The sequence below is a fragment of the Balaenoptera borealis genome, assembly GCF_965194805.1.
Source record: "Balaenoptera borealis genome assembly, chromosome: 13".
Classification (NCBI taxonomy): domain Eukaryota; kingdom Metazoa; phylum Chordata; class Mammalia; order Artiodactyla; family Balaenopteridae; genus Balaenoptera; species Balaenoptera borealis.
The window spans coordinates 27,682,190-27,707,762 of record NC_138870.1 but is presented as its reverse complement, the minus strand read 5'-3'; the positions used below and the strand labels follow the sequence as shown (position 1 = coordinate 27,707,762).

The 25,573-nt window shown below is 38.2% G+C and overlaps 1 protein-coding gene across 10 annotated transcripts in view; it reads right to left on the bottom strand.

Annotated features, from left to right (window-relative positions):
- Window positions 1-25,573, bottom strand: part of BICD1 (BICD cargo adaptor 1) — a 220,707-nt gene that overhangs the window by 123,713 nt on the left and 71,421 nt on the right. For all 10 annotated transcript variants that reach the window (XM_082352131.1, XM_082352133.1, XM_082352137.1 and 7 more), the window contains exon 2: window positions 5,863-6,075. In XM_082352131.1, coding sequence (XP_082208257.1) covers window positions 5,863-6,075 — 213 coding nt within the window. The remainder of the gene's footprint in view (window positions 1-5,862; window positions 6,076-25,573) is intronic.

Here is a 25,573-nt window from a genome sequence, read left to right as displayed (position 1 = left end):
AGAGGCACCGGCGGATTCAGTGTCAGGTGAAGGCCCACTTCCTGGTTCATAGATGGCCATCTTCTTGCTGTGTCTTCACATAGTGGAAGGGGTAAGGGAGCTCTCTGTGGTGTCTTTTATAGGGTCTCATTCATGAGGGCTCCACTCTCATGACCTAATCACCCCCAAAGGCCCCACCTCCAAACACCATCACTTTGGGGATTAGGTTTCAACGTATGAATGTTGGGGGACACAAACATTCAATCTATAGTATGTGTTGTCTAAAACACAGCTCACTATCTCCACAGATACTAAAGAGTAGAAGGAAATAGTTTCTGAACACATTTAGTTGTTTTAACATTGAAAACAACCACTCCTTGTTGACTTTTTGTTCACTGATGCTTCCAAGCATCCAAGCATCTGGCTCACAGCAAGCACTGAAGAGACCGCTGTTGAATGAATGAATGAATGTATGACTGCAAAGTGGAAAATCCAAAAAGCTGAAAACCCTAAGATGAGAAACTCAAACCCTTCATCCAACAGTTCACGTTTTCAAAAATTTCCAATGGGGTAAAGACAGTCAATAGTCTGTTTTTAAAAAGCAGACACATTTTTAAGAGACACTGGATCTCAGTCTAAGAAGGTAATAAACAGGATGCTGAGGCATCCTGAAACCATGTCACATGAGGAAGTGCTAATGGATCTAGATATGTTTAGTCTGAAAAAGAGAAGACAAGATAGTTCTTTGCAAATATTTGAAGCTGTTGGGCATGGGCTAAAATTGTCAAGTGGAATAGAAAACTAAAAAAATGTATTCTCTGTAGATCCAGAGGCTAGGAATATTGCCAGTTGGTGAAAATTACAATTTTCACTGCACAAAAAGGGGCAGTTTAACAATTAGAGCTGCCAAGCAACCGGATGGGCAGCCTTGGGAGGGAGCTGGAAGACAAGGAATGAACAGTAATTTAACATCTCCTTTGTGCACGGCATTTGACATAGGACCTGTACATTAGTATTACCATCTCCATGTCGGAAGTGAGGAAAGTGACACTTACAGAACAAAAGTAACTTGTCCAATATCACACAGTTGGTAAGTGGCACAGCTGGAATTCAAACCAGAGGTAGCTAACTCCTAAAGTATGTTATTTCTGTTCAGTTCAACTCAACAAACATTCTTTTTTTAATGTCTGCGTTTGACCAGGCACTGTGCTGAGTCCTGGGGATACCAAGATAAATGACAAACAAAAGACAGTCCCTTCCTTGGAAGGACTCATAGTTTACCATCTCCGTAGTGATGGAAGTGTCTGGGTAAAGGCTACATGACCATTCCAGGTTACTGGAGAAAGAATTATTGATCTGGGAGTAGGCTTTACCAAATAATCACTAGGTGCCTTCATGGCCTAAAAGTTTATAGACGTGGCTATAATCGATTCCTGAAAATTGAGCTGCTGTATTATAAAATTTGGTTGTAAATTCCAATGAGGGAAAAAAATGGAGCTTCAAATGTGATAAAGATCATATGGATTAAGCAGCTTTTAAAATATAAAATGGCCATATCTTAATAAAATGTTACCAACAAGTTAGAAATTTAGCTATCGTACTAAAGCTTCATATATTGTGCCAGAAATTTCATTAACTTGAGGAAAGATTCAGAAGAGGGAAACATGTGCTCTTGGTAGCTACAGTGACATGGCTGTACAGTGAAATTCAGGATATCTTCTAGTATTTTAGACCTATATGTTGAGATAAAAAAATGAAATTCAAACTTGTTTACTGAATATTTGCTTAGGCACTACAGTAATCTATCCGCTCTCATTTAGCTCTCACCGAAATGATGCCGGTCAAGGTCACCCAAGGATTCCCCCCTTCCCATCCCCTGCCTGTTACTAGACCTGTAGGATTAACACCTAACTTGTTTAAGATTAACTCCGATTTGGTTCTTTGATTGGGTGACACTTTTTCTTTTACTGCCTGTACTTAAAAATCTTATTTAAAGCAGTTTACCATTAGGAACACATATACAATAAGGCTGTTGAAAATGTTTAAAAATGAGAATTATATGAAAAATCTAAGTTAGGTTTTACAGTGACACATAGTGCTGGAGGTTTTTAACAACCAAAGCAATAATAAAAACATACTATAATTCCTACCACCTGATTCATATCTCAACGGAAAGAATTTTCAAGGCAATAAATTCAAAGAGGTATTTACCTAATGTTTCTTTAACCTAAGAATATGGATCTACATAATAAATGATATCTTCAACAATAGCTTTATGGAGGATGCAGAAAGTTATTAATGATAACAGTTTATGTTTATTGTGTATATACTATATACTAAACTAATCTTTAACAAATACCATGAGTATAATTCTAAAACTTTTAGCAGAGCTGAGACTAGAATATTGATTTTCTAATACCTAATTCAGAAATGTTTCCATTTTTTCCACTATACTGTCCTATACATACCATATATGGAAAAGAATTTGGCTGTGGAATTAAATACACACACACGCGTACATGTGTGTGCACAAATATGAGTGTAAAGTTTCCATAACACACACAGCACATATACACACACGGGCACCTTTGCCAGTACCAATGATCCTACTGAAATTAGAGATTAGTCCTTTTAGTAAATAAAAATAATTCCATTAATTAAATTATTAAATTCACACAGGGACTTCCCTGGCAGTCCAGTGGTTAAGACTCCACACTTCCAATGCAGGGGGCACGGGTTCGATTCCTGGTCAGGGGAACTAAGATCCCATATGCCGTGGAGCACGGCCAAAAAGAAAAAAAAATTCACACAGCATCTGTCAAGCTGATGATTTACTACGCTTTTTATTGATTATCCTTGTCTATTTCTCATGGTCCATCACGTCATGATTTTTCTGTTTCATCATCTCTCTTCCAGTCACTATGTACCAATCAATACCCAGAATACAAAAAGACAAATAAAACTAAGCCTACAATAAAAACAAATCTGGGATTTGAACTTAACACCAGCCATCAAAAAAAGTCTGTATCAACATACCAAGAAATAGAATTTATTCCTTTTCTCCTTTTACAAATGTCCTCAGCCCTACATGCTAATAATAATTTTATTAGCGACATTAAAACAAGGTCTGCATGAAAAACAGCAGGGCTCTGGGATGTAGTAATACCACTCACTAGCTTTCAGCCCATCAGAAAGAATATTAACAGATAAATTGTTGGCACACTTAGAAGACCAGGAAACTGACCACCTGTTTTTTTTTTTCTTTTAGTTATTGACAAATCCAAACGGCTAGACTGCCTTGAGCTGTTTTAGATTTAAAAAATACATAAATTTGGACGTAACAAGTTATTCTCTTACGGCAAATCAAGTACTGAAAATGCATAGAAATCAAAGGATTATAACCAAGTGATCATTCAGCAATTCCCCACATTGTGAGCCTTATGATACTCCCATGCCCAGCTTTAAGCCAGGCAAAGAAGTTTAAATTAGTGGTTCTTAAAGTGTGGTCTCTACCTACTGTGAACTTGTTAGAAATGCAAATTCTTGGGTTCCACCTAGTACACTGAATCAGAATTTTAGGGGGTGGAGCCCAAGACTAGTGTTTTGATGAGTTCTCTAGGTGATTCTGGTGCTCAGTAAAATTTGAGAACTGATCTGAATGAAGGGCTTCTCAGCATTTTGTTTCCTCTGCGGCCTCAGTTTATTCCTAACGTGCATTCTCATTCTTAATAATCAACTCCTGCTGCTTATCATAAATGTACTCATTGGAAACTGCACTCAAGCATGGCATATGTAAGTGAGGATGTTCCATCAATCTCCACTGTCTTGCCCCAAGAGGAAAACATCTGTGGTACCCTTTCCTCAACCTTTGCTGTTCTTTCCTCAGCTGCAACTGCCGCACACAGTGGGGTTGTGTAGCTTTCAGAGGATCCATCCAGTTGGTCATCAAGACTGCTTGACTCATTGATTGCAATCCTTCTACACAAACCACCTGCATGTGGGTGCCCGTGGCCTTCAGGTTGCCCATATCACAGCCTCTCTGCCAACTTGCCACGTGAACCTGCTGCCCATGGCTGCTGAGGTCTCTGCCTGTGGATGTTCTGGGCTTTGCTTAATCCAAGAAGGTGGCCTATGGCACTATATGACCTTGAGTCCACTTGGAGGAGGAGGTCTGGTACTCCAAAGGATAAGCAAGTGATGGTGAAAATCCAGCACATACAGATGCATCAAATGAAGAACTGGAGGTGGGCTTTGTTTTTTAACAATCATTTGCAGTGGAGGGAAATGAGGCAGGGCATCCTGAAAACTCTCATGTTCTTTTTGGTACCCAACACTAAATTCCCCTTGGTTGGCTCCTTTCTTTGTCTCCAGAGTCATATTTCTACATCTGGGGCATGTGCAAAGACAATGAACTAGGTAAAGCAGAAACCTTACTGTCAATATTTACTGAGTTCATTGTAATATGGACACAGGCAAATGTAAATTACTGATTGAATTCCAGTAAATTTTGACAACTTATATGTCATAATAATGAAACTTTATTTCTAATATGTCACTAATTTCAAGAGAAAGGTATCAGTGGATTACTTTGGTTATATTTCACAATATCAAACAATTTTTTCATCTGACCTTTTTCTATTATCAAAATGCTCAGTTAGGGACCTCCCTGGTGGCACAGTGGTTAAGAGTCCATCTGCCAATGCAGGGGACATAGGTTCGATCCCTGGTCTGGGAAGATCCCACATGCTGCGGAGCAACTAAGCCCGTGTGCCACAACTAATGAGCCTGCGCTCTAGAGCCCGCGAGCCACAACTACTGAGCCCATGAGCCACAATTACTGAAGCCTGCATGCCTAGAGCCTGTGCTCCGCAACAAGAGAAGCCACCGCAATGAGAAGCCCGCGCATCGCAATGAAGAGTAGCTCCCACTCGCCGCAACTAGAGAAAGCCCGTGTGCAGCAACGAAGACCCAACTCAGCCAAAAATAAATTAAAAAAAACAAACAAACAAACACTCAGTTAATGAGCCCACTTGGTAGTGGACCCGGCATTTGTTTGTCAACCTCCACTGCACTGGTGTAGGAATTAGAGGAAATCTGCACCTCTTCTATAGCTTTCTTAATCAAAAAATGGAGTGAACGACTTAATATGAAGTTTTCAAAAATGCTCTTAAAAGGGTTTGGTGGATGAAGCTGCTTTTGGCTATTTCTGTCCCCAACATTACCTCCTTCCCCCAGGACAGAATGACTCTGCCACTCTGAAACCATCTGGCATATGATGCTGCTACGTGAAAAGCTGAAGGGAAAGAGTGAGTCCAGGGAGGGCCCGGGGACTGAAGAAGGCTCCTAACCTGATTCACACCAGCTGTAATTTGCTGCTTGTCTACAGCCAGAAAAAGAGTTTATGGTTCTGCATCACCAGACTCTAAGTAAGACCCCTCAGAACACTCCGCCAGGATCTCTCTCCCCAGTGAGGAGAGTCCTGTGCTAACACCACATTCATTTTGAATTAGTGCTGACACCGAGCATAACAGCCAACCGTTCCTCTCCACATTGTATTGAAACAGGTAAAGGGGAGGAAGTGACCTTAGGTTCACTGTAGTTTTTAGACACCTCTGCAGAAATAGCAAGGCCAATTCCCAAGTACTCAATAAATAAAGACTTTAATTCTTAACGAACACTAAGAGAGAGAAAAGCTCATCTCAGAACAAGCTGTCATTTCACTAAAAAAGCAGAAAAATTGCTAGCATCGGCATCAAGTGCTTCTTGTTTAATACAGCTCCTCTGATTAGAGAAAAAGTTTTATTCCTCTCTCCTAGGAAGAATTTCATCTTACTTCTCTCTCCCACAGCTCTCTCACAGGGAGTATGTTTGTTGTTTGTTTACCTCCTTCAGATCCTGCACGACGGCTGTGAGCCTCTCATTTTCTGCCTGCACGTTGGCGACCACAGCCCGGCTCTGTTTCAGTTCGTTCTGCATCTCCAAGATCTTCCCCAGATAGTAAGCTTCCTTCGATGCTGACTCCTGCAGAAGCGTTTCCTCCCGAGTCTCTCCATCCTCAGCAACCTTACGGTGGATGGAGAAGGACTGCCCAAATGCCTGCAGAGGATTTGGAAAGAAAATGAGCACACAGTGAAATGCACCACTGCACTATTCAACAGACTTGGGAACATGATTTGTTTTACTTTGTGTAAAAGAAAAGGTATTCTGCAAGACTTCCAGAAGCAAAAAATACATAGTTCATCTAACAGGCTAGCAGCTTCATTGACACTTGAAATAATTCAAATTCAATTAAGGAGAAAGAAAAATTTTACGTATTTTGCTAAAATATATATATAACAGGTTAAAACTTGAAAAACATTGCTGCTTGTTTTATGTTACCATTTTTTAGACAAATCTTTTAAAGGAATAGACAGTTCAGTGCTAATGAGCCCTTCAAAATTCATATTCTCATTTTCATTCCAGAAAAAAATCCCAAAAAAAATTTTCAAGAAAGAAAATAATAGTTTCATTAGCTTTCTAATACATTAGTGGTAAGAATATACCAATTATGAACAATACCCTTAAGAGAGAAAAATCACCAAACAGCTTTCAAACTCCCTGGTACCACAAAAAGACATTCAAATGCAATCAATGTATAAGAAAACATATCTGTGGAAAAAGAAATACAGAAAAATAAGCCAGAAAGTAATGAAATTGGTAAGCTACGGGGGGGTGAGTGGGTATGGGGTAGAAAGAATGAGGGAATGAAATGCTATACAAGGGATCACATTTCATAGGAGTCACACTTTTCTGAGAATGCCTTTTCATATCGCTCTGACTCTTACAACTACAGTAAGATTTCACATACCTCCCAAATAAATAATAATGAAAATCAGCCTCTATGTGTCCAGGTACCCAAATGGAACACAAATAGTAACAAATGAACCCAGCTGTACTGCAAATGAAGAACAGGACCACACTGAAAGGGGTTGAGAAGAAAAGATATAACCTGATTTGGGAAATCAGTATTTTTGCTATACACAGTAAAGCTAAAAACAAAAAGAACTGTACCCAAACACTATAGTATAGTTAGTAAATTTGTTTCTCACAGGGATTATGGAGTCGCAATTCTGAAATTCTTTACATGTATACTAGGGCTGAGGAAATAAGTAAATATATTATGGATAATGAAAGACAGGTTTCTCCCTGTTGGAGAAAGGCATTACAAATAAGGAAAGGGAGAAGTCTAGAAGGAAACCAGTGGTACTGGGTTGTAATTAGAATTATCAAGATAGTCTTTAATAGGGAGGTAGGTCGATAGATGGAGAGAGAAAGGTGCTTGTGTGTGTGTGTGTGTGTGTGTGTGTGTGTATACAGATTTCCTAGCTCTGTCAGCAAACCTTGCAGCCAAATTTTGTTTCTAAATATCAATCTCCAATTAAAAGAACTAGGGCTCTTTGAAGAAATGACAGTCTCTGACTGTAGCAAAACGAACTTGGTGCATCATGTGGTGCCAAAGAGTAAGTAACAAAATGCTTTTAAAAAAATGATGTGGATATGTCAAAGGACACAAGAGCCTACATGAAGGGGCTCCCAAGGGCCAAATCTGGGATAATTTGGGGGAACAAAATAGTTATAGTAATGAATTATAATCCATAGAATAAAATAAATATTCATGAGTCCACATTGATATAATAACTGAATAAATAAGAGAAGAAGGAATAGCTCTTCTTTACAGTAGGATTCGAATCATTTAATTCTAATAGAAATCAAATACATCAGCATTACTTGACATCAGCATATTACTTGGCAAACACCAAGTAATAATATTTGCAGGTAAAGATTATCAGTGGAATATAAAATACTAGGCAAAAACTATGATGAGAAACAGGATATTTGCATAGTCTTAAAGCATGTCCTCCCAAGATATTTATTAATTCCAATGGGAAAAACAGTAACTGTGCAGTGGAGTACCCTGGCAGACCTTAACTAAGTGACCAAAAGTTAGCTCAGCAGCAACAAGACATACTAACATCGTGTACCCTCTGATATAACACACTGAGGGGAGAACAGCGTCACTTCTGTGGTATTTTTGCCAAAAATGAGTAAGCCAATTCTTACTATAAGAAAACATCAAGCAAACCCAAACGGGAACATTCTACAAAATTATTGGCCAGGGCTCTTCAAAAGTATTAAGGTCAGGAGAAATAGAGGAAGACTCCTCCAGACTAGATGAGACTAAGAAAATATGACAATTAAATGCAGAATGGGTTCCTGGATTGGATCCTGACCTGAAAAAAAGACTTTAGTAGGACAATTGGCAAAACTGAAATACATTCTTTTTTTTCTTTTTTTTTTGATGTGGACCATTTTAAAAGTCTTTATTGAATTTGTTACAATATCGCTCCCTGCATTGGAAGGCGAAGTCTTAACCACTGGACCACCAGGGAAGTCCCGAAATACATTCTTTATATTGGATAATAATATTGTAGCAATGTCAATTTCTGGTTTCCATAACTGTACTATGGTTATGTAAGATGTTAACATCTGGGGAAGCTGTGTAAAGGGTACATGAAATTCAGTGTAGTATTTTTGCAACTTTTTCTATGTCTAGAGTTATTTCAAAATAAAAAGTTAGGTAAATAAATGTAGTCTTTGCCCTCAAGGATTTGATAGATCTGATAAAATACTGGCACATACAGTTATAAAGAACATGTGTACTTGAACACCAAAGGGTCACTATTCAATTAGAAGTGCTATGGCTTTATGATGTGATATACATTTTTAAATTTTTTTTTTTTTTTTAAAGATTTATTGATTGATTGATTGATTGCTATGTTGGGTCTTCGTTTCTGTGCGAGGGCTTTCTCTAGTTGTGGCAAGCGGGGGCCACTCTTCATCGCGGTGCGCCGGCCTCTCACTATCGCGGCCTCTCACTATCGCGGCCTCTCTTGTTGTGGAGCACAGGCTCCAGACGTGCAGGCTCAGTAGTTGTGGCTCACGGGCCCAGTTGCTCCGCGGCATGTGGGATCTTCCCAGACCAGGGCTCGAACCCGTGTGCCCTGCATTGGCAGGCAGACTCTCAACCACTGCGCCACCGGGGAAGCCCATTTTTAAATTTTAAGTGTCATAAAATGATGCTTCTGGACTATGTACAGGTCATAAAGAAACAAGGCTGGAATTAACCTCTGACACTCAGTTTCACACTTGTTACAAACTTGAAGGCAGAAAAGTTTTGTGTTAATCATTAAAAGGGACATCATAAAGTTAGGAGGAGACAGCATGATTTAGTGATTTTAAAGACAATCTGGTATTCATCTCCAAATTATACTACAGAAACAGAAAATTAAAAAATTAATAACCTGCAAGCCTATGTCTCAATAAACTATCTTTCTTAGAATCTCTACATGGATCAAAATCAACAGATGATTCCTAAACATCAACTGAGAAAGAAATATTTCAGTATTGATGTTCATCTATACAGAGCAGAATACTATTGGTGTTTGGCTTGCTCAGTCTCAGGACAGAAAGAAATTCTTATTTGAGTAGCCAAGCTTCTACATGTGATAATAAGCATATAGATTTATGAACAGATGAAAAATTGTCTTCGGAGGTGATGTTTACCTTGCTTTTCTATCAGTGATGATCAGATTCTGTGAGGTCAATTCTGAATTCATTACCCATTAAAAAATCTTTGGAGGGCAGACATCTGGCAGCACATCTCCCCATGGTGACCTGGTTACGTCTTCAGTAGACTCTCACACTGGCAAAGGAACCCTGACTATCATGCTTAAGTATTAGTAAAATTTCAAATTATCATGAACTGTGTATCAAGCACGTCAACTTGCTTCTTTTTCACAACTACTTTCCCACATCTATGTAACAGAAAACTTTCACAGGGTCATTTTCTTAACTCTGCCTGAGTAAGATCAACAGACTTAGGCAACCTATGGGTCTCACATTATTCTCAGAACATAGGCAATGCTCTCTTGGTGGCTAAAACAACACTTAATGTCTTAATAGCAAGTGAATTTATCTTTCCACCCTTGATGTAAAGTTTTAAGAATTGTACTCTGGATCCTGCACCAAAGGAAATAAACAATTTCAGACATATACACAGAATAGATCTTCAAAGTAGAGTCAAGAATTGAAATTGAAAATATAAACATTTTGATGAATCCTTAATTCATATTTATTGCAGCTCAGAAAACTTAACTGAACATAGGGGTTTCCAAAGTTAGTCATTATTTTTATGAGGAACATGGCCCTTCACTGGACCTGATTTGAAAGTATGCAAGGTTATCCAAGGACATTTACCATGGTGCTTTTTTTTTTTTTTACTTGAAATAGAAAAATAATACCAATCCAGCACAGGCTACAGATGCCCCATGATCTGCATTTGCAAATCCGCTGAGAACTAACACTACAGAAAATATCTGCATTTTAGAAAGGGAGGGTGAAGGAGAAAACACTCCTACTTTACCAAATTCCTAATTGTTGGTAACTGGAATTGGGCATGACAGCCAACTGACAACTGTCATTTGGCTAATTGTTGAAGCTGATTTACCAGATCTGTCTGGCTCTGCCGGGTACCTCCCTCCTCCACCACCATTCCAAGTATCTCCTAACAAAGCTGGACCCAAGAGATAAGAAACAATCTTTTCCAAGGCTATAGAAGCTGCACGCTTGGCAGAAATCACAAAACTAGCTTTGCTGTCTATTTATAGGCAAACCTAGGGCAGTCATGCTTCTAGTTATATTTTGTTCAGATAGCAAATTTCTTTTAGGCACTGCAGTCATTTCATGAATAATTTTTATTTGAAATTAACTGAGGTAAACTGACATTTCTATACAATTTTAGAATGTATTATGATTTCTATCATGTGTGTAGCTATAATTGCACAATTATCACCTTTAATATATTCCATCGCATTGTATCACAGTTGCTTTCAGTTACATGCCAGTGTAAGTCCATTTAGCTATATAATAAGTGCCTTGCTTTCTCATTCTACTCACAGGACTTCTTCTTTTTTTTTTAATTAATTAATTAATTAATTTATGGCTGTGTTGTGTCTTCGTTTCTGTGCGAGGGCTTTCTCTAGTTGTGGCAAGTGGGGGCCACTCCTCATCGCGGTGCGCGGGCCTCTCACTATCGCGGCCTCTCTTGTTGCGGAGCACAGGCTCCAGATGCGCAGACTCAGTAATTGTGGCTCACGGGCCCAGTTGCTCCGCGGCATGTGGGATCCTCCCAGACCAGGGCTTGAACCCGTGTCCCCTGCATTGGCAGGCGGATTCTCAACCACTGCGCCACCAGGGAATCCCAGGACTTCTTAATCCCAAGAAAATTGGTATTTTTTTACCTTCATGTTCAGGACAATATGTTAACTGTTAAGTGGAATTTTCATGCTTATTATCCTTCACAATATGAAGGACAAAAGTTCGGCTAGTATATTTAATAATATCAAATTATCTTTAAAATATGATCCTTGGTTACAGAATCTTCATTCTTTCATCTTAAAAATTGTGACAGAACAGTATATTAGGTCACTCGAGGACACCAGACAAAATATTCTTATTTGAAATACTAAAATTTATTCATTCGTTTGTTCATTCACTCAGTAAGTATTTACAGAGAACTGTAACAGGCACTGCTTTAGACACTGAGGATTTAGGAATATTCTAGAAAAAAATCTCTGCCTTTGGGAGCATTCTAGTGGAACATAAATCAATAAGTATGTGGCATAATGCTGGAAAAGTTCTAAAAAGAAAATGAAACCCCAAGTAAGAGTATAAAATAGCACTGTCCAATAGAACCTTCTGCAATGATATATCTGTATTGTCCAGTATGGTAACCACTGTCCACATGTGGCTAATGAGCTCTTGAAATGTGGCAATATGACCAAAGAATTAAATTTTTAATTTTATGTAATCTAATCAATAGTGGCCTCCGTGTTGGACAGCGCAGGGATAGTCAGGCAGGTGTGGACAGAGGGAGCCTCATCTAGAGAGGATGATCAGAGAAGGGGGTGACCTTTGAGTAGAGACTCAAACAAAGAAGGGGGTGAGCCAGAACCTGGCCTTTCCCCAGAGGAGCAAAGCTAAACTGAAGTGTTGCTAAGCAAGAATTACAGCATAGCCGCGGTGTGTCTTTAAAGACTTATCTGAGGCAGTTCCTTAAATTCTCCACTACAGCACTAAGAGCTGAGTGCTCCAGGGAATATTTAGACATAATTTAACTTGGAGGAAGGAAAGGGTTGTCAACTGGCCTATCACTAAAACCCATCCTCCCCAAGGAACTACTTTATCTTCTTTGAACATATAATAAAAATCATTTGACCAACTGTATTTCTGTTGCCTCAGCTGCCAGGAAATTCAGCGTTAAATGCTCTGTAGCAATGAACTAAAATACCCTTAAGTTTCTGGTATAACTATCTCCTGTTTTCTCTACACTCTTTTGAGGTGTATTTACCCCCACTGTATTTGTTTCTTTTATTTTAATCTGCTTCAAATACTTTTGAAGTAGAAAGGATATGAGTTATAATCCCATCAATGGTTTAAATGATGTTTAATTACCATTTGTTTTAAATTAAGTCTTAAGGAAAGTCCAAGTTAAAGAATGAAGTTTGAGAGTTTAAGAGGACTAAAAGCTCTACTAAGGATTCATTCTTATTCTGAGAAAAACAATGAGCCCAAAGGATCTCATAAAGCACACACACAAAAAATAGGAATAAACTAGCTAAACTTGTTTGAACTGGCTGAGAAACATTTCCCAAACCACTATATTCCAGCAGCAAAGTGTCTTAGAGGGTACGGTCCAATTAGAAAAGAAGGGATCATTGTAAGTGAGACAATCCAAAACTACCCAGCTGGGAGAAATCCATTTCCATGACTCACATGGCTCAAACCTTATTAGGAGCCATAAGGTTTCCCTGACAGAATGAAGCCTGATCCTTGAAAGGCACAGGTACTCATAAGAGACAAAAGAGGTTAAAGACATGGGCTCCTGAGCTGGACCAACTCTGCCACTTACTCATTGTATGACAATGAAGAAGTTACTTAACATTCTGTGCCTCAGTGTTCTCATCTGTAAAACGGGGATAATAATTTCTATCTGATAGTGTTGTGAGGATTAGAGAAAATCTGTGTATCACTTGGAGCAGTTCTTGGTACAAATACAGTAAGTTCACTGTAAGTATTGGCTATTAATTGTAGGAAAAAGATGAGCTTTGGAATCAAATGTATTTGGGTTTAAATCTGCCTCCTCTGCAATCTTTGGCAAGGTTTTGAATTTCTATGTCTCAGTTACCAAATGTGGAAAATGCATAATAATGTCTACCTTAAAAAAGTAAAAACAGACTAGGTCTAAAAGGTAAGGATATCAGATAAGAGGTATAAATAAAATCCACAGTAAATGCTTATTAATATCAGTCCCCACCCTCTCTCCCCACCCAACACTGACAGGCTGCTGTGTCCCTGTGTGAAGGTTCTGCCAGGCCTGTGCATGACTCAGCAGGCCGTTCACCTCTCCATGGAGAGCAGCTCCCCACACATTTCTGAAATGCTGAAACTCTTACCAGAAAGGGAACTCTGATGTATCTTTTTTCTTATTAAGCCATTAAAAATGTAAAAAGACAAAACACAGAAATTTCTCAAGGCATAGGCCCTAAGGTTGATTTTATCAAAGAAATCCATTTTATCTTCTTTTAGTGAGAAATTTCAACTCTTTCTTAACTTCCCCCATTTTTTTTCTGGCTTTTTTAACCTAATTCCTACCCAGTTATACATTCCATACAACTGGGAAACATAGGTTATTTCATTACCAATTTTTGATTCTAATTTTTCATTCTGTAAGCCATTTTTCATTTATCACAAACATTAAAAACATGCATTTTTAACTTGATGTGAGTGACCATAGGTTTTTTAAAACATCTACCACATATCCTTAACTGATTTAATCATCATACTACAGGGCTACAAGGCATCATTCTAATAAATAACATACCATATTTTCTATAATTCTTAACTAAATATTCTATGATAGTTTGGTTTAATGCCCCTGATTTTTCCAAATGTAATACCTAATAGCCTATCATTCAAATATATATTTACTTAAAGCCTGGATTTTTTTCTATCCTTGATGGTTCATAATTGGTACCTTCTGTCTTGCTTAACAAACTCCTTTTTCAACTGTTCAGAGATTTTTCTAAATTTTGTTGTTATATATTGAATATACACAAGAGAAAATTTATAACAAAATATAAGCACAAAAAATAACATCAAAATGAATTTCTGTAGTTTAAGAAATAGACCATGACCCATTAGCCTCAAAAGCTTCTATCTACCCATCCTATCTCCCTTGCTGCACCCCAACCCCTCCCCAAGTAAGCACTATCCTAAATTTTGTATTTACCATTTTCTTGTTTTTCTTTATAGTTTACCATATATGTATAAATTTGTAAATAACATACTATTTAATATGGTTTGTTTTTAAAATTTGTATAACGGAATCATTCCATAGGCATTCTTTTACAATTTGCTTTTTAAACTCAACTTTAAATTCCTACAATTTATCCATTTTGATTAGTGTAGCTATCGTTCATCTATTTTCACTGTTATAAAGTAGTCTTCTGAATAAATATATACCCCATTTTAATAATCCATTCTCCTAACAATGGATGATTGGATCCACTGCATCCAGTTTTTTGCACATCTCCCTGGCTAGTACTTCTCAAAATACATTTTGTGAAGCAACAGTTTTATGTCCAATCCTTGGTGGACTAACACTTTTGCAAAATACGATAAAAATGGGTTACTGTAAGCATGTGTCTACAACACGACCCAGCCATTTCATTCCATACAGATTTGTACACAAATGTTCACAGCTTTATTTGTAATAGTCAAAAACTGAAAACAACTGAAATGTCCATCAACAGGTGAATGGATAAAAAAAAATGTGGTATATTCATACAATGGAATACTACTCAGAAATAAAAAGGAATCTACTACTGATACATGCAACATGGTTGAATCGTAAAATAATTATGCTGAGCAAAATAAGTCAGACGAGTACATACTGTAAATTTCCATTTATGTGAAATTCTAGACAATGTAAACTTATCTGCAGTGACAGAAAGCAGATGAGTGGTTACCCTGGAGAGGGTGTGTGTGTGTGTGTGTGTGTGTATGTGTCTGTGTAGGTGGGGAGCTTGAGGAAGCAGTATGGAGGGGAAAAAGGAAGGATTATGATGGGGCACAAAAATATTTTAGGGACTGATGGATAAGTTCATTATTTTGGTCACGATAATAATTTCACAAATTATGCTTATGTCAAAATTCATCAAATGTACACTTTAAATACGTGCAGTTTGTTGTATGTCAATTATACTTTAATAAAACCGTGTAAATAGTAAATTACTAGAAAAATATTAGAAGAAAAGCACAAAATATAAGCCCCAATGATTTTTAAAGACTTTTTTTAGAGTAGTTTTAGGTACACAGCAAAATTGAGAGGAAAGTACAGAGATTTCCCATATACTCCCTGCCCACACACATGCATAGCCTCCCCCACCAGAGAGGTACTTTTGCTACAATTGATGAACCTACATTGACACATCATAATCACTCAAACTCCACAGTTTACATTAGGGTTCACTCTTGGTGTGGTACATTCTGTGGATTTGGACATAGCCATAATGACATGTATCTACCATTATAGTATCATATGGAGTAGTTTCACTGCCCTAAAAACTCTCTGTGCTCTACCTATTCGTTCCTACCCTCCAATCCCCTGCCAACTACTGACTTTTTCACGGTCTCCAGAACTTTGCCTCTTCCAAAATGTCATATAGTTGGAATCATACAGTATGGAGCCTTCTCAGATTGGCTTCTTTCATTTAGTAATATGCATTTAAGGTTCCTCCATGTCTTTTCTTGGCTTGATCTCTCACTTACTTTTAGCACTGAATAATATTCCATTGTCTGGATGCACCACAGTTTAGTTGTCCATTCACCTTACTGAAGGACATCCTTGGTTGCTTCCAAGTTTTGGCAGTTATGAACAAAGCTGCTATAAACATCCGTGTGCAGGTTTTTGTGTGGATATAAGTTTTCAACTCCTTTGGGTAAATGCCAAGGATCATGATTAATGGATCATATGGTAAGAGTATGTTTAGTTTTGTAAGACACCACCAAACTGTCTTCCAAAATAGCTGTAGCATTTTGCATTCCCACCAGCAATGAATGAGAGTTCACGTTGCTCCACATCCTCACCAGAATCCAATTATCCGATTTTTTATTATTAGATTTAACAGACAGAAAATTATATTTCAATAAATTTAACCAGAACAAATGTAACATAGGGGTAAAAAAAGATTACAAAAACTGTACCATTATTCACTGAACATGTGATTAATATAAACTACATCTTGACGAAGACCTGTAGGAAATAATGTGCAAACCAGCGCTGGTCCCCAGATACACTTTGAATAGCACTATCCTCAGTCACATGTGTAAGAGTTTCCCTAGCAGTGCTTCTCAGCCCTAGGCGCCATTAGAATCACCTGGGAAGTTTTTAAAAACAAAGACACACAGACTCCAACTCCAAATATTCTGAGTTAACTAATTTGGGACAGAGATTCTCAAACATTCTTGGTTCAAGATCCACTTGATGTCTCAGAACTTTTTTAATGGCACTCCTAGGACAAAAGAAATACCAAACAATTCCATTTTCTAAATAGTTAGTTCCAAACAACTTACTAAGTCTTTATGTCCCAATGACGTACTAGCTGTCTGAAAAACTAATGTGCAAAAATTGAAAGAAAAAATATTTTAATTTAATTCTTAAATAACCACAATTACTTACGAATGGGATAGATGCACCTGTTGGGCTCTGTACAACTTCTCAAACCCTGCCATTTTCATTTCCTGTTCCACATTGATTTTCCTATGGTTTCCTATCTGCTTTTTATTAGAGCAACCACTGAAAAATCTAGCTTTGCGAAATATTGCATAATAGAAAAGAATGGAGAGAGTCTAACAAGGAAACTGTGAACTGAACTATCTTGAGTTAGTAGTTCACACAGTGTCCAGCAGATGCCAAGTATCACAGCGTTCCCTCGAACATGCAAAATACCCCACGGTCCTCTGTGGGTTTGTGGTGGTGCCCCTGAGCGCCTATGCATACAATTTGGTAACCACACGTCTGGGATAAGGCCTATTTCTGACATGCTCATTTTTAGATTCTAACATAAGGAAGGGTTGAGAACCACTGCCCTAGGGTGTGGGCTAGAAGCTGAATGACTAGGCTATAGATCACATACAGCTTCAACACTTCCTGACAAGACTGCAGGGTTCTCCAAAGTGGCTGCCCTGATTCACACTGCCACCAACAGTGTCTAAGAGTTCCTGTTGTTCCACATTCTTACTTGACTTTTTGACTTTAAAGCTTTTCCCACTCTGGGGAGTGGGAAATAGTATCCTCTGGTGGTTTTAATTTGCATTTTCCTGATTACTAATGAAGCTAAACATTTTCATATTTTTATTGACCATTCACATTTCCATTTCTGTGTAATTTCTATTAAAGGCTTTTTTCATTTTTCTACAGAGTGCTTTTTACCCCCTTTAATAATTTGTCAGCTATACGCATGGCAAATATCTCCCCCTAGTATTTATGCCTTGATTTTTCACTCATTTTACAGTATCTTTTGATGAAGTGGGGTCTCATTGTCTGAAGGATGGTTTCCTGTTTCCTTATTATTTGTCAGTTATATGTATGTCAAATACTTTCTCCTAGTTCATGGCTTCCGCCTCTCCCAACTCTTTTAGTGATGTCTTTTGATGAAGTAATGTCCTTGATTTTAAGGTAGTCCAATGACCAATCTCTTGCTTTCTGGCTACCACTTTTTGTGTCTCATTTAATACCCTTCTCTCCTCTAAGGTCGTAAAACTATTCTATATTTTCTCCCATAAGTTTAAAAGTTTTGCCTTTTATGTTTATGTCTCTTAATCCACCTGAAATTGACTTCTGTGTATGAAATGAAGTCCAGATCTACTTTAATTATTTTCTATATGAATAATCAATTTCCCTGGCACCATTTAATGAACTTATGTCTCTTAATCCACCTGAAATTGACTTCTGTGTATGAAATGAAATCCAGGTCTACTTTAATTATTTTCTATATGAATAATCAATTTCCCTGGCACCATTTAATGAACTGCCCCTCCTTTACATTGATGTCGAGTGCCAAGTTAGCCATAAATCATACTGACATAACTGTGCCTGTTTCTAGGCTATCCCATAATGCTCCATTGATATTCATAAGGTATTGAGGTGAGGAGCAGTCCCCTGAGAAAGAAGGGGTACCTTGCATCAACTAAACCTTATTCATTAAGTTATTTAAACCTTGAAATATCTTCATCAAACTGCATGCTGCTTCTAAAGTACACTAACGGCAATCTATTAAATGAAAACACCATACTTCCTAAAAAAGGAGCAAATCCATACTGATTTTGAAATTTAGTCAGTGAATACATAAAACCTAGGGTTTTTTTCCTTTTTGTAAGTAATATATGTGACTATTAAAGAAAATATAGTTAATACCAAAAAGCAGAAAATGGAAAAAGATTACCCACTGCACCCCACCTCCACAATGTAGGCAAGTTCAGGACGTCCAAATCTTTGCCCACCATTGCCTCCCAGGCCCTTGAGGTCCTGACAACTTGTTCTGACTCATCAGGGTTTGGGCCTCAAGCTAGGATCTGGTCTTCTACCCTTGTGAATTTGGCTCAACCAAAAGGACTGCATTTGCCCAGGCTGGCAGCCACCCATGTTCCCTCTCCCTTGGCCCTCTTGGTGTTCCTAGTTTTTCTTTTTGTTGCTAGCGTGAGACATACCCTAAGAAATCTTGGGATCAAAAGTGTGGGACAGGGCTTCCCTGGTGGCACAGTGGTTGAGAATCTGCCTGTCAGTGCAGGGGACACGGGTTCGAGCCCTGGTCCAGGAAGATCCCACATGCCGTGGAGCAACTAAGCCCGTGAGCCACAACTACTGAGCCTGTGCTCTAGAGCCCGTGAGCCACAAGTACTGAGACTGTATGCCACAACAACTGAAGCCCGTGTGCCTAGAGCCCGTACTCCGCAACAAGAGAAGCCACCGCAATGAGAAGCCCGCACACTGCAATGAAGAGTAGCCCCCACTTGCCACAACTAGAGAAAGCCCACGCACAGCAACGAAGACTCAATGCAGCCAAAAATAAATAAATAAATTTATTTATTTATTTAAAAAAAAAAAAGTGTGGGACAGCCACTGTCCCCCAACTGTTGTTTTTGGTCAATCTTATTTCTGGTCGTTCATCTCAGCCTCCTTTGGATAGATTAGAAGCTAGTCTCTTATTACAACAGCCACCAAACAAACTACAGAGACATTAAAATCAGCAAAAGGAAAAATATATGTGCTCAGCAAGCGATCTCAAAAGAGACTGCCAAGCAGAACATGTCTGTCCAGAAGCAAAACTCAAATGCACACATTTTATGAGTATAATAACCAGAAAGAAATTCTTCAATATTTCTTATAGATTCTGGTTTTTTGAACAAAACATGTATAAAATATATGTAAATTGTTTTTCTGCGTCTTGTCCAATGACTGTTTTTGCATTAAAATGTAGATAAAAGGCAATTACTTCTTAAGTCATCATAAATTATATTCTGGGTTCGCAAGTATAACAACAATAAATTTCACATTCCTCTTCCCAATTAAAAATCAAACCTATCTCCAGTGAAAAAAAATTTTTTTTTCTAACTTTCCCTCCCGTCCTTTATTCCTTTCCACCAGCCTTCCTTCCAACAAACATTCATTGAGTGCCTATGCATTTAGGTACCAAATCTCTGGAATGTCAAGACCTCATTATACTGTATGAAGAAATCTGGTGGTTTTAGTTTTATGCAAGTCTATCCCTTTAAAAGATGACTTGTGAAGGCTTTCATACAATTCAGCTCAAGAAAATGAACTGAAATCAGCTCAGGCAGTGACTTCACTACAATCCCCCTAGATAAGAGGGATCCCCAGGAAATTATTCCAGTTCAGGGCTCAGAAAAGGAAAGCCTTGTTTCAGAAGAAAGAACTGTAGAAAGAAGCTTTTCATTCAGGGAAAGGGTTATTTCACACTATTCCAGGAGAATAAATACAGTAGGCTTTTTGAAATCTAAAGAAGAATGTAATGAGGGAACATTTCTGATCTTGCAAAAATCAGTATTGACCTGAGGTTATCAATATGACCTGGATTTTCTTAAAACTTAGTTGTGACTAGGATGGAAGAGAAAAGATCAAGTGACTTTTATTTCTAACCAAGTAAAAAAAGAAAAACGTTTCTTGGACATGTTTCCTTTGCTCTGTACGTGGACACAGTTCTTATTGGTTACCAAAGTGAATGAAACATATGTTTTGAATGTGTCTTCTCCCCATGTAAAGCAAAGTGACCTTTCACTTGAATTTTTAAAAATTGCCTCAGCCTATTAAAGCCTCAAATATAAGACATGACACCATAAAACTCCAAGAAGAGGACACATAGGCAAAACATGCTCTGACATAAATTGTATCAATGTTTTCTTAGGTCAATCTCCTAAGGCAGTAGAAATAAAAGCAAAAATAACAAGTGGGACCTAATCCAACTTATAAGCTTTTGCACAGTAAAGGAAACCATAAACAAAGTGAAAAGTCAGCCTACAGACTGGGAGGAAACAGTTGCCAAGAATGTGACTGATGGATGTCAAAAACAAGATGGCGTAGTAGAAAGAAGTGCTCTCACTCCCTCTTGCAAGAACACCAGAATCACAACTAGTTGCTGGACAATCATCGACAGGAAGACACTGGAACTCACCAAAAAAGATACCCCACATCCAAAGACAAAGGAGAAGCCACAATGAGATGGTAAGAGGGGCGAAATCACAGTAAAATTAAATCCCATAACTGGCGGGTGGGTGATTCACAGACTGGCGAACACTTATACCACAGAAGTCCACCCACTGGAGTGGAGGCTCTGAGCCCCACATCAGGCTTCCCAACCTGGGGGTCCGGCAACGGGAGGAGGAATTCCTAGAGAATCAGACTTTGAAGCCTAGTGGGAATTGCTTGCAGGACTTCGACAGGACTGGGGGAAACAGAGACTCCACTCTTGGAGGGCACACACAAAGTAGTGTGCGCGTTGGGACCCAGGGGAAGGAGCAGTGACTCTGGGGGAGACTGAACCAGACCTACCTGCTAGTGTTGGAGGGTCTCCTGCAGAGGTGGGGGAGAGGCTGTGGCTCACCGTGGGGACAAGGACACTGGTGGCAGAAGTTCTGGGAAGTATTCCTTGGCATGAGGCCTCCCAGAGTCTGTCATTAGCCCCAACAAGAGCCCAAGTAGGCTCCAGTGTTGGGTTGCCTCAGGCCAAAAACCAACAGGGAGGGAACCCAGCCCCATCCATCAACAGTCAAGTGGATTAAAGTTTTACTGAGCTCTGCTCACCAGAGCAACAGTCAGCTCTACCCACCACCAGTCCCTCCGATCAAGCCTCTTAGATAGCCTCATCCACCAGAGGGCAGACAGCAGAAGCAAGAAGAACTACAGTCCTGCAGCCTGTGGAACAAAAACCACATTCACAGAAAGACAGACAAGATGAAAAGGCAGAGGGCTATGTACCAGATGAAGGAACAAGATAAAACCCCAGAAAAAACAACTAAATGAAGTGGAGATAGGCAAACTTCCAGGAAAAGAATTCAGAATAATGATAGTGAAGATGATCCAGGACCTCGGAAAAAGAATGGAGGCAAAAATCGAGAAGATGCAAGAAATGTTTAACAAAGACCTAGAAGAATTAAAGAACAAACAAACAGAGATGAACAATACAATAACAGAAATGAAAACTACACTAGAAGGAATCAATAGCAGAATACCTGAGGCAGAAGAACGGATAAGTGACCTGGAAGACAGAATGGTGGAATTCACTGCTATAGAACAGACTAAAGAAAAAAGAATGAAAAGAAATGAAGACAGCCTAAGAGACCTCTGGGAAAACATTAAACGCAACAACATTCGCATTATAGGGGTCCCAGGAGAAGAGAGAGAGAAAGGACCCAAGAAAATACTTGAAGAGATTATAGTCAAAAACTTCCCTAACATGGGAAAGGAAATAGCCACCCAAGTCCAGGAAGCACAGCGAGTCCCATACAGGATAAACCCAAGGAGAAACATGCCGAGACACATAGTAATCAAATTGGTAAAAATTAAAGACAAAGAAAAATTATTGAAAGCAGCAAGGGAAAAATGACAAATAACATACAAGGGAACTCTCATAAGGTTAACAGCTGATTTCTCAGCAGAAAATCTACAAGCCAGAAGGGAGTGGCATGATATACTTAAAGTGATGAAAGGAAAGAACCTACAACCAAGATTACTTTACCTGGCAAGGACCGCATTCAGATTCAACGGAGAAATCAAAAGCTTTACAAGCAAGCAAAAGCTAAGAGAATTCAGCACCACCAAACCAGCTCTACAACAAATGCTAAAGGAACTTCTTTAAGTGGGAAACACAAGAGAAGAAAAGGACCTACAAAAACAAACCCAAAACAATTAAGAAAATGGTCATAGGAACATACATATCGATAATTACCTTAAACGTGAATGGATTAAATGCTCCAAGCAAAAGACACAGGCTTGCTGAATGGATGCAAAAACAAGACCCATATATATGCTGTCTACAAGAGACCCACTTCAGACCTAGGGACACATACAGACTGAGAGTGAGGGGATGGAAAAAGATATTCCACGCAAATGGAAATCAGAAGAAAGCTGGAGTAGCTATACTCATATCAGATAAAATAGACTTTAAAATAAAGAATGTTACAAGAGACAAGGAAGGACACTACATAATGATCAAGGGATCAATCCAAGAAGAAGATATAACAATTATAAATATATATGCACCCAACATAGGAGCACCTCAATACATAAGGCAACTGCTAACAGCTATAAAAGAGGAAATCGACAGTAACACAATAATAGTGGGGGACTTTAACACTTCACTTACACCAATGGACAGATCATCCAAAATGAAAATAAATAAGGAAACAGAAGCTTTAAATGACACAATAGACCAGAGAGATTTAATTTATATTTACAGGACATTCCATCCAAAAACAGCAGATTACACGTTCTTCTCAAGTGCGCACGGAACATTCTCCAGGATAGATCACATCTTGGGTCACAAATCAAGCCTCAGTAAATTTAGAAAATTGAAATCATATCAAGCATCTATTCTGACCACAACGTTATGAGATTAGAAATGAATTACAGGGAAAAAAACGTAAAAAACACCAACACATGGAGGCTAAACAATATGTTACTAAATAACCAAGAAATCACTGAAGAAATCAAAGAGGAAATCAAAATATACCTAGAGACAAATGACAATGAAAACACGATGACCCAAAACCTGTGGGATGCAGCAAAAGCAGTTCTAAGAGGGAAGTTTATAGCTATACAAGCCTACGTCAGGAAACAAGAAAAATCTCAAATAAACAATCTAACCTTACACCTAAAGGAACTAGAGAAAGAAGAACAAACAAAACCCAAAGTTAGCAGAAGTAAAGAAATCATAAAGATTAGAGCAGAAATAAATGAAATAGAAACAAAGAAAACAATAGCAAAGATCAATAAAACTAAAAGCTGGTTCTTTGAGAAGATAAACAAAATTGATAAACCATTAGCCAGACTCATCAAGAAAAAGAGGGAGAGGACTCAAATCAATAAAATTAGAAATGAAAAAGGAGAAGTTAAAACAGACACCACAGAAATACAAAGAGACTACTACAAGCAACTCTATGCCTATAAAATGGACAACCTGGAAGAAATGGACAAATTCTTAGAAAGGTATAACCTTCCAAGACTGAACCAGGAAGAAACAGAAAATATGAACAAACCAATCACAAGTTATGAAATTGAAACTGTGACTAAATATCTTCCAACAAACAAAGGTCCAGGACCAGATGGCTTCACAGGTGAATTCTATCAAACATTTAGAGAAGAGCTAACACCCATCCTTCTCAAACTCTTCCAAAAAATTGCAGAGGAAGGAACACTCCCAAACTCATTCTATGAGGCCACTGTTACCCTGATACCAAAACCAGACAAAGATACTACAAAAAAAGAAAATTACAGACCAATATCACTCATGAATATAGATGCAAAAATCCTCAACAAAATACTAGCAAACAGAATCCAACAACACGTTAAAAGGATCATACACCACGATCAAGTGAGATTTATCCCAGGGATGCAAGGATTCTTCAATATATGCAAATCAATCAATGTGATACAACATATTAACAAATTGAAGAATAAAAACCGTATGATCATCTCAATAGATGCTGAAAAAGCTTTTGACAAAATTCAACACCCATTTATGATAAAAATCTCTCCAGAAAGTGGGCATAGAGGGAACCTACCTCAACATAATAAAGGCCATATACGACAAACCCACAGCAAACAGCATTCTCAACAGTGAAAAACTTAAAGCATTTCCTCTAAGATCAGGAAGAAGACAAGGATGTCCACTCTGACCACTATTATTCAACATAGTTTTGGAAGTCCTAGCCACAGCAATCAGAGAAGAAAAAGACATAAAAGGAATACAAATTGGAAAAGAAGAAGTAAAACTGTCACTGTTTGCAGATGACATGACACTATACATAGAGAATCCTAAAAATGCCACCAGAAAACTACTAGAGCTAATCAATGAATTTGGTAAAGGTGCAGGATACAAAATTAATGCACAGAAATCTCTTGCATTCCTATACACTAATGATGAAAAATCTGAAAGAGAAATTATGGAAACACTCCCATTTACCACTGCAACAAAAAGAATAAAATACCTAGGAATAAACCTACCTAGGGAGACAAAAGACCTGTATGCAGAAAACTATAAGACACTGATGCAAGAAATTAAAGATGATACAAACAGATGGAGAGATATACCATGTTCTTGGATTGGAAGAATCAATATTGTGAAAATGACTATATTACCCAAAGCAATCTACAGATTCAATGCAATCCCTATCAAATTACCAATGGCATTTTTTACGGAACTAGAACAAATCATCTTAAAATTTGTATGGAGACACAAAAGACCCCGAATAGCCAAAGCAGTCTTGAGGGAAAAAAACGGAGCTGAAGGAATCAGACTCCCTGACTTCAGACTATACTACAAAGCTATATTAATCAAGACAATATGGTACTGGCACAAAAATAGAAACATATATCAATGGAACAAGATAGAAAGCCCAGAGATAAACCCATGCACCTATAGTCAACTAATCTATGACAAAGGAGGCAAAGATATACAATGGAGAAAAGACAGTCTCTTCAGTAAGTGGTGCTGGGAAAACTGAACAGCTACATGTAAAAGAATGAAATTAGAACACTCCCTAACACCATACACAAAAATAAACTCAAAATGGATTCAAGACCTAAATGTAAGACTGGACAGTATAAAACTCTTAGAGGAAAACATAGGAAGAACACTCTTTGACATACATCACAGCAAGATCTTTTTTGATCCACCTCCTAGAGTAATGGAAATAA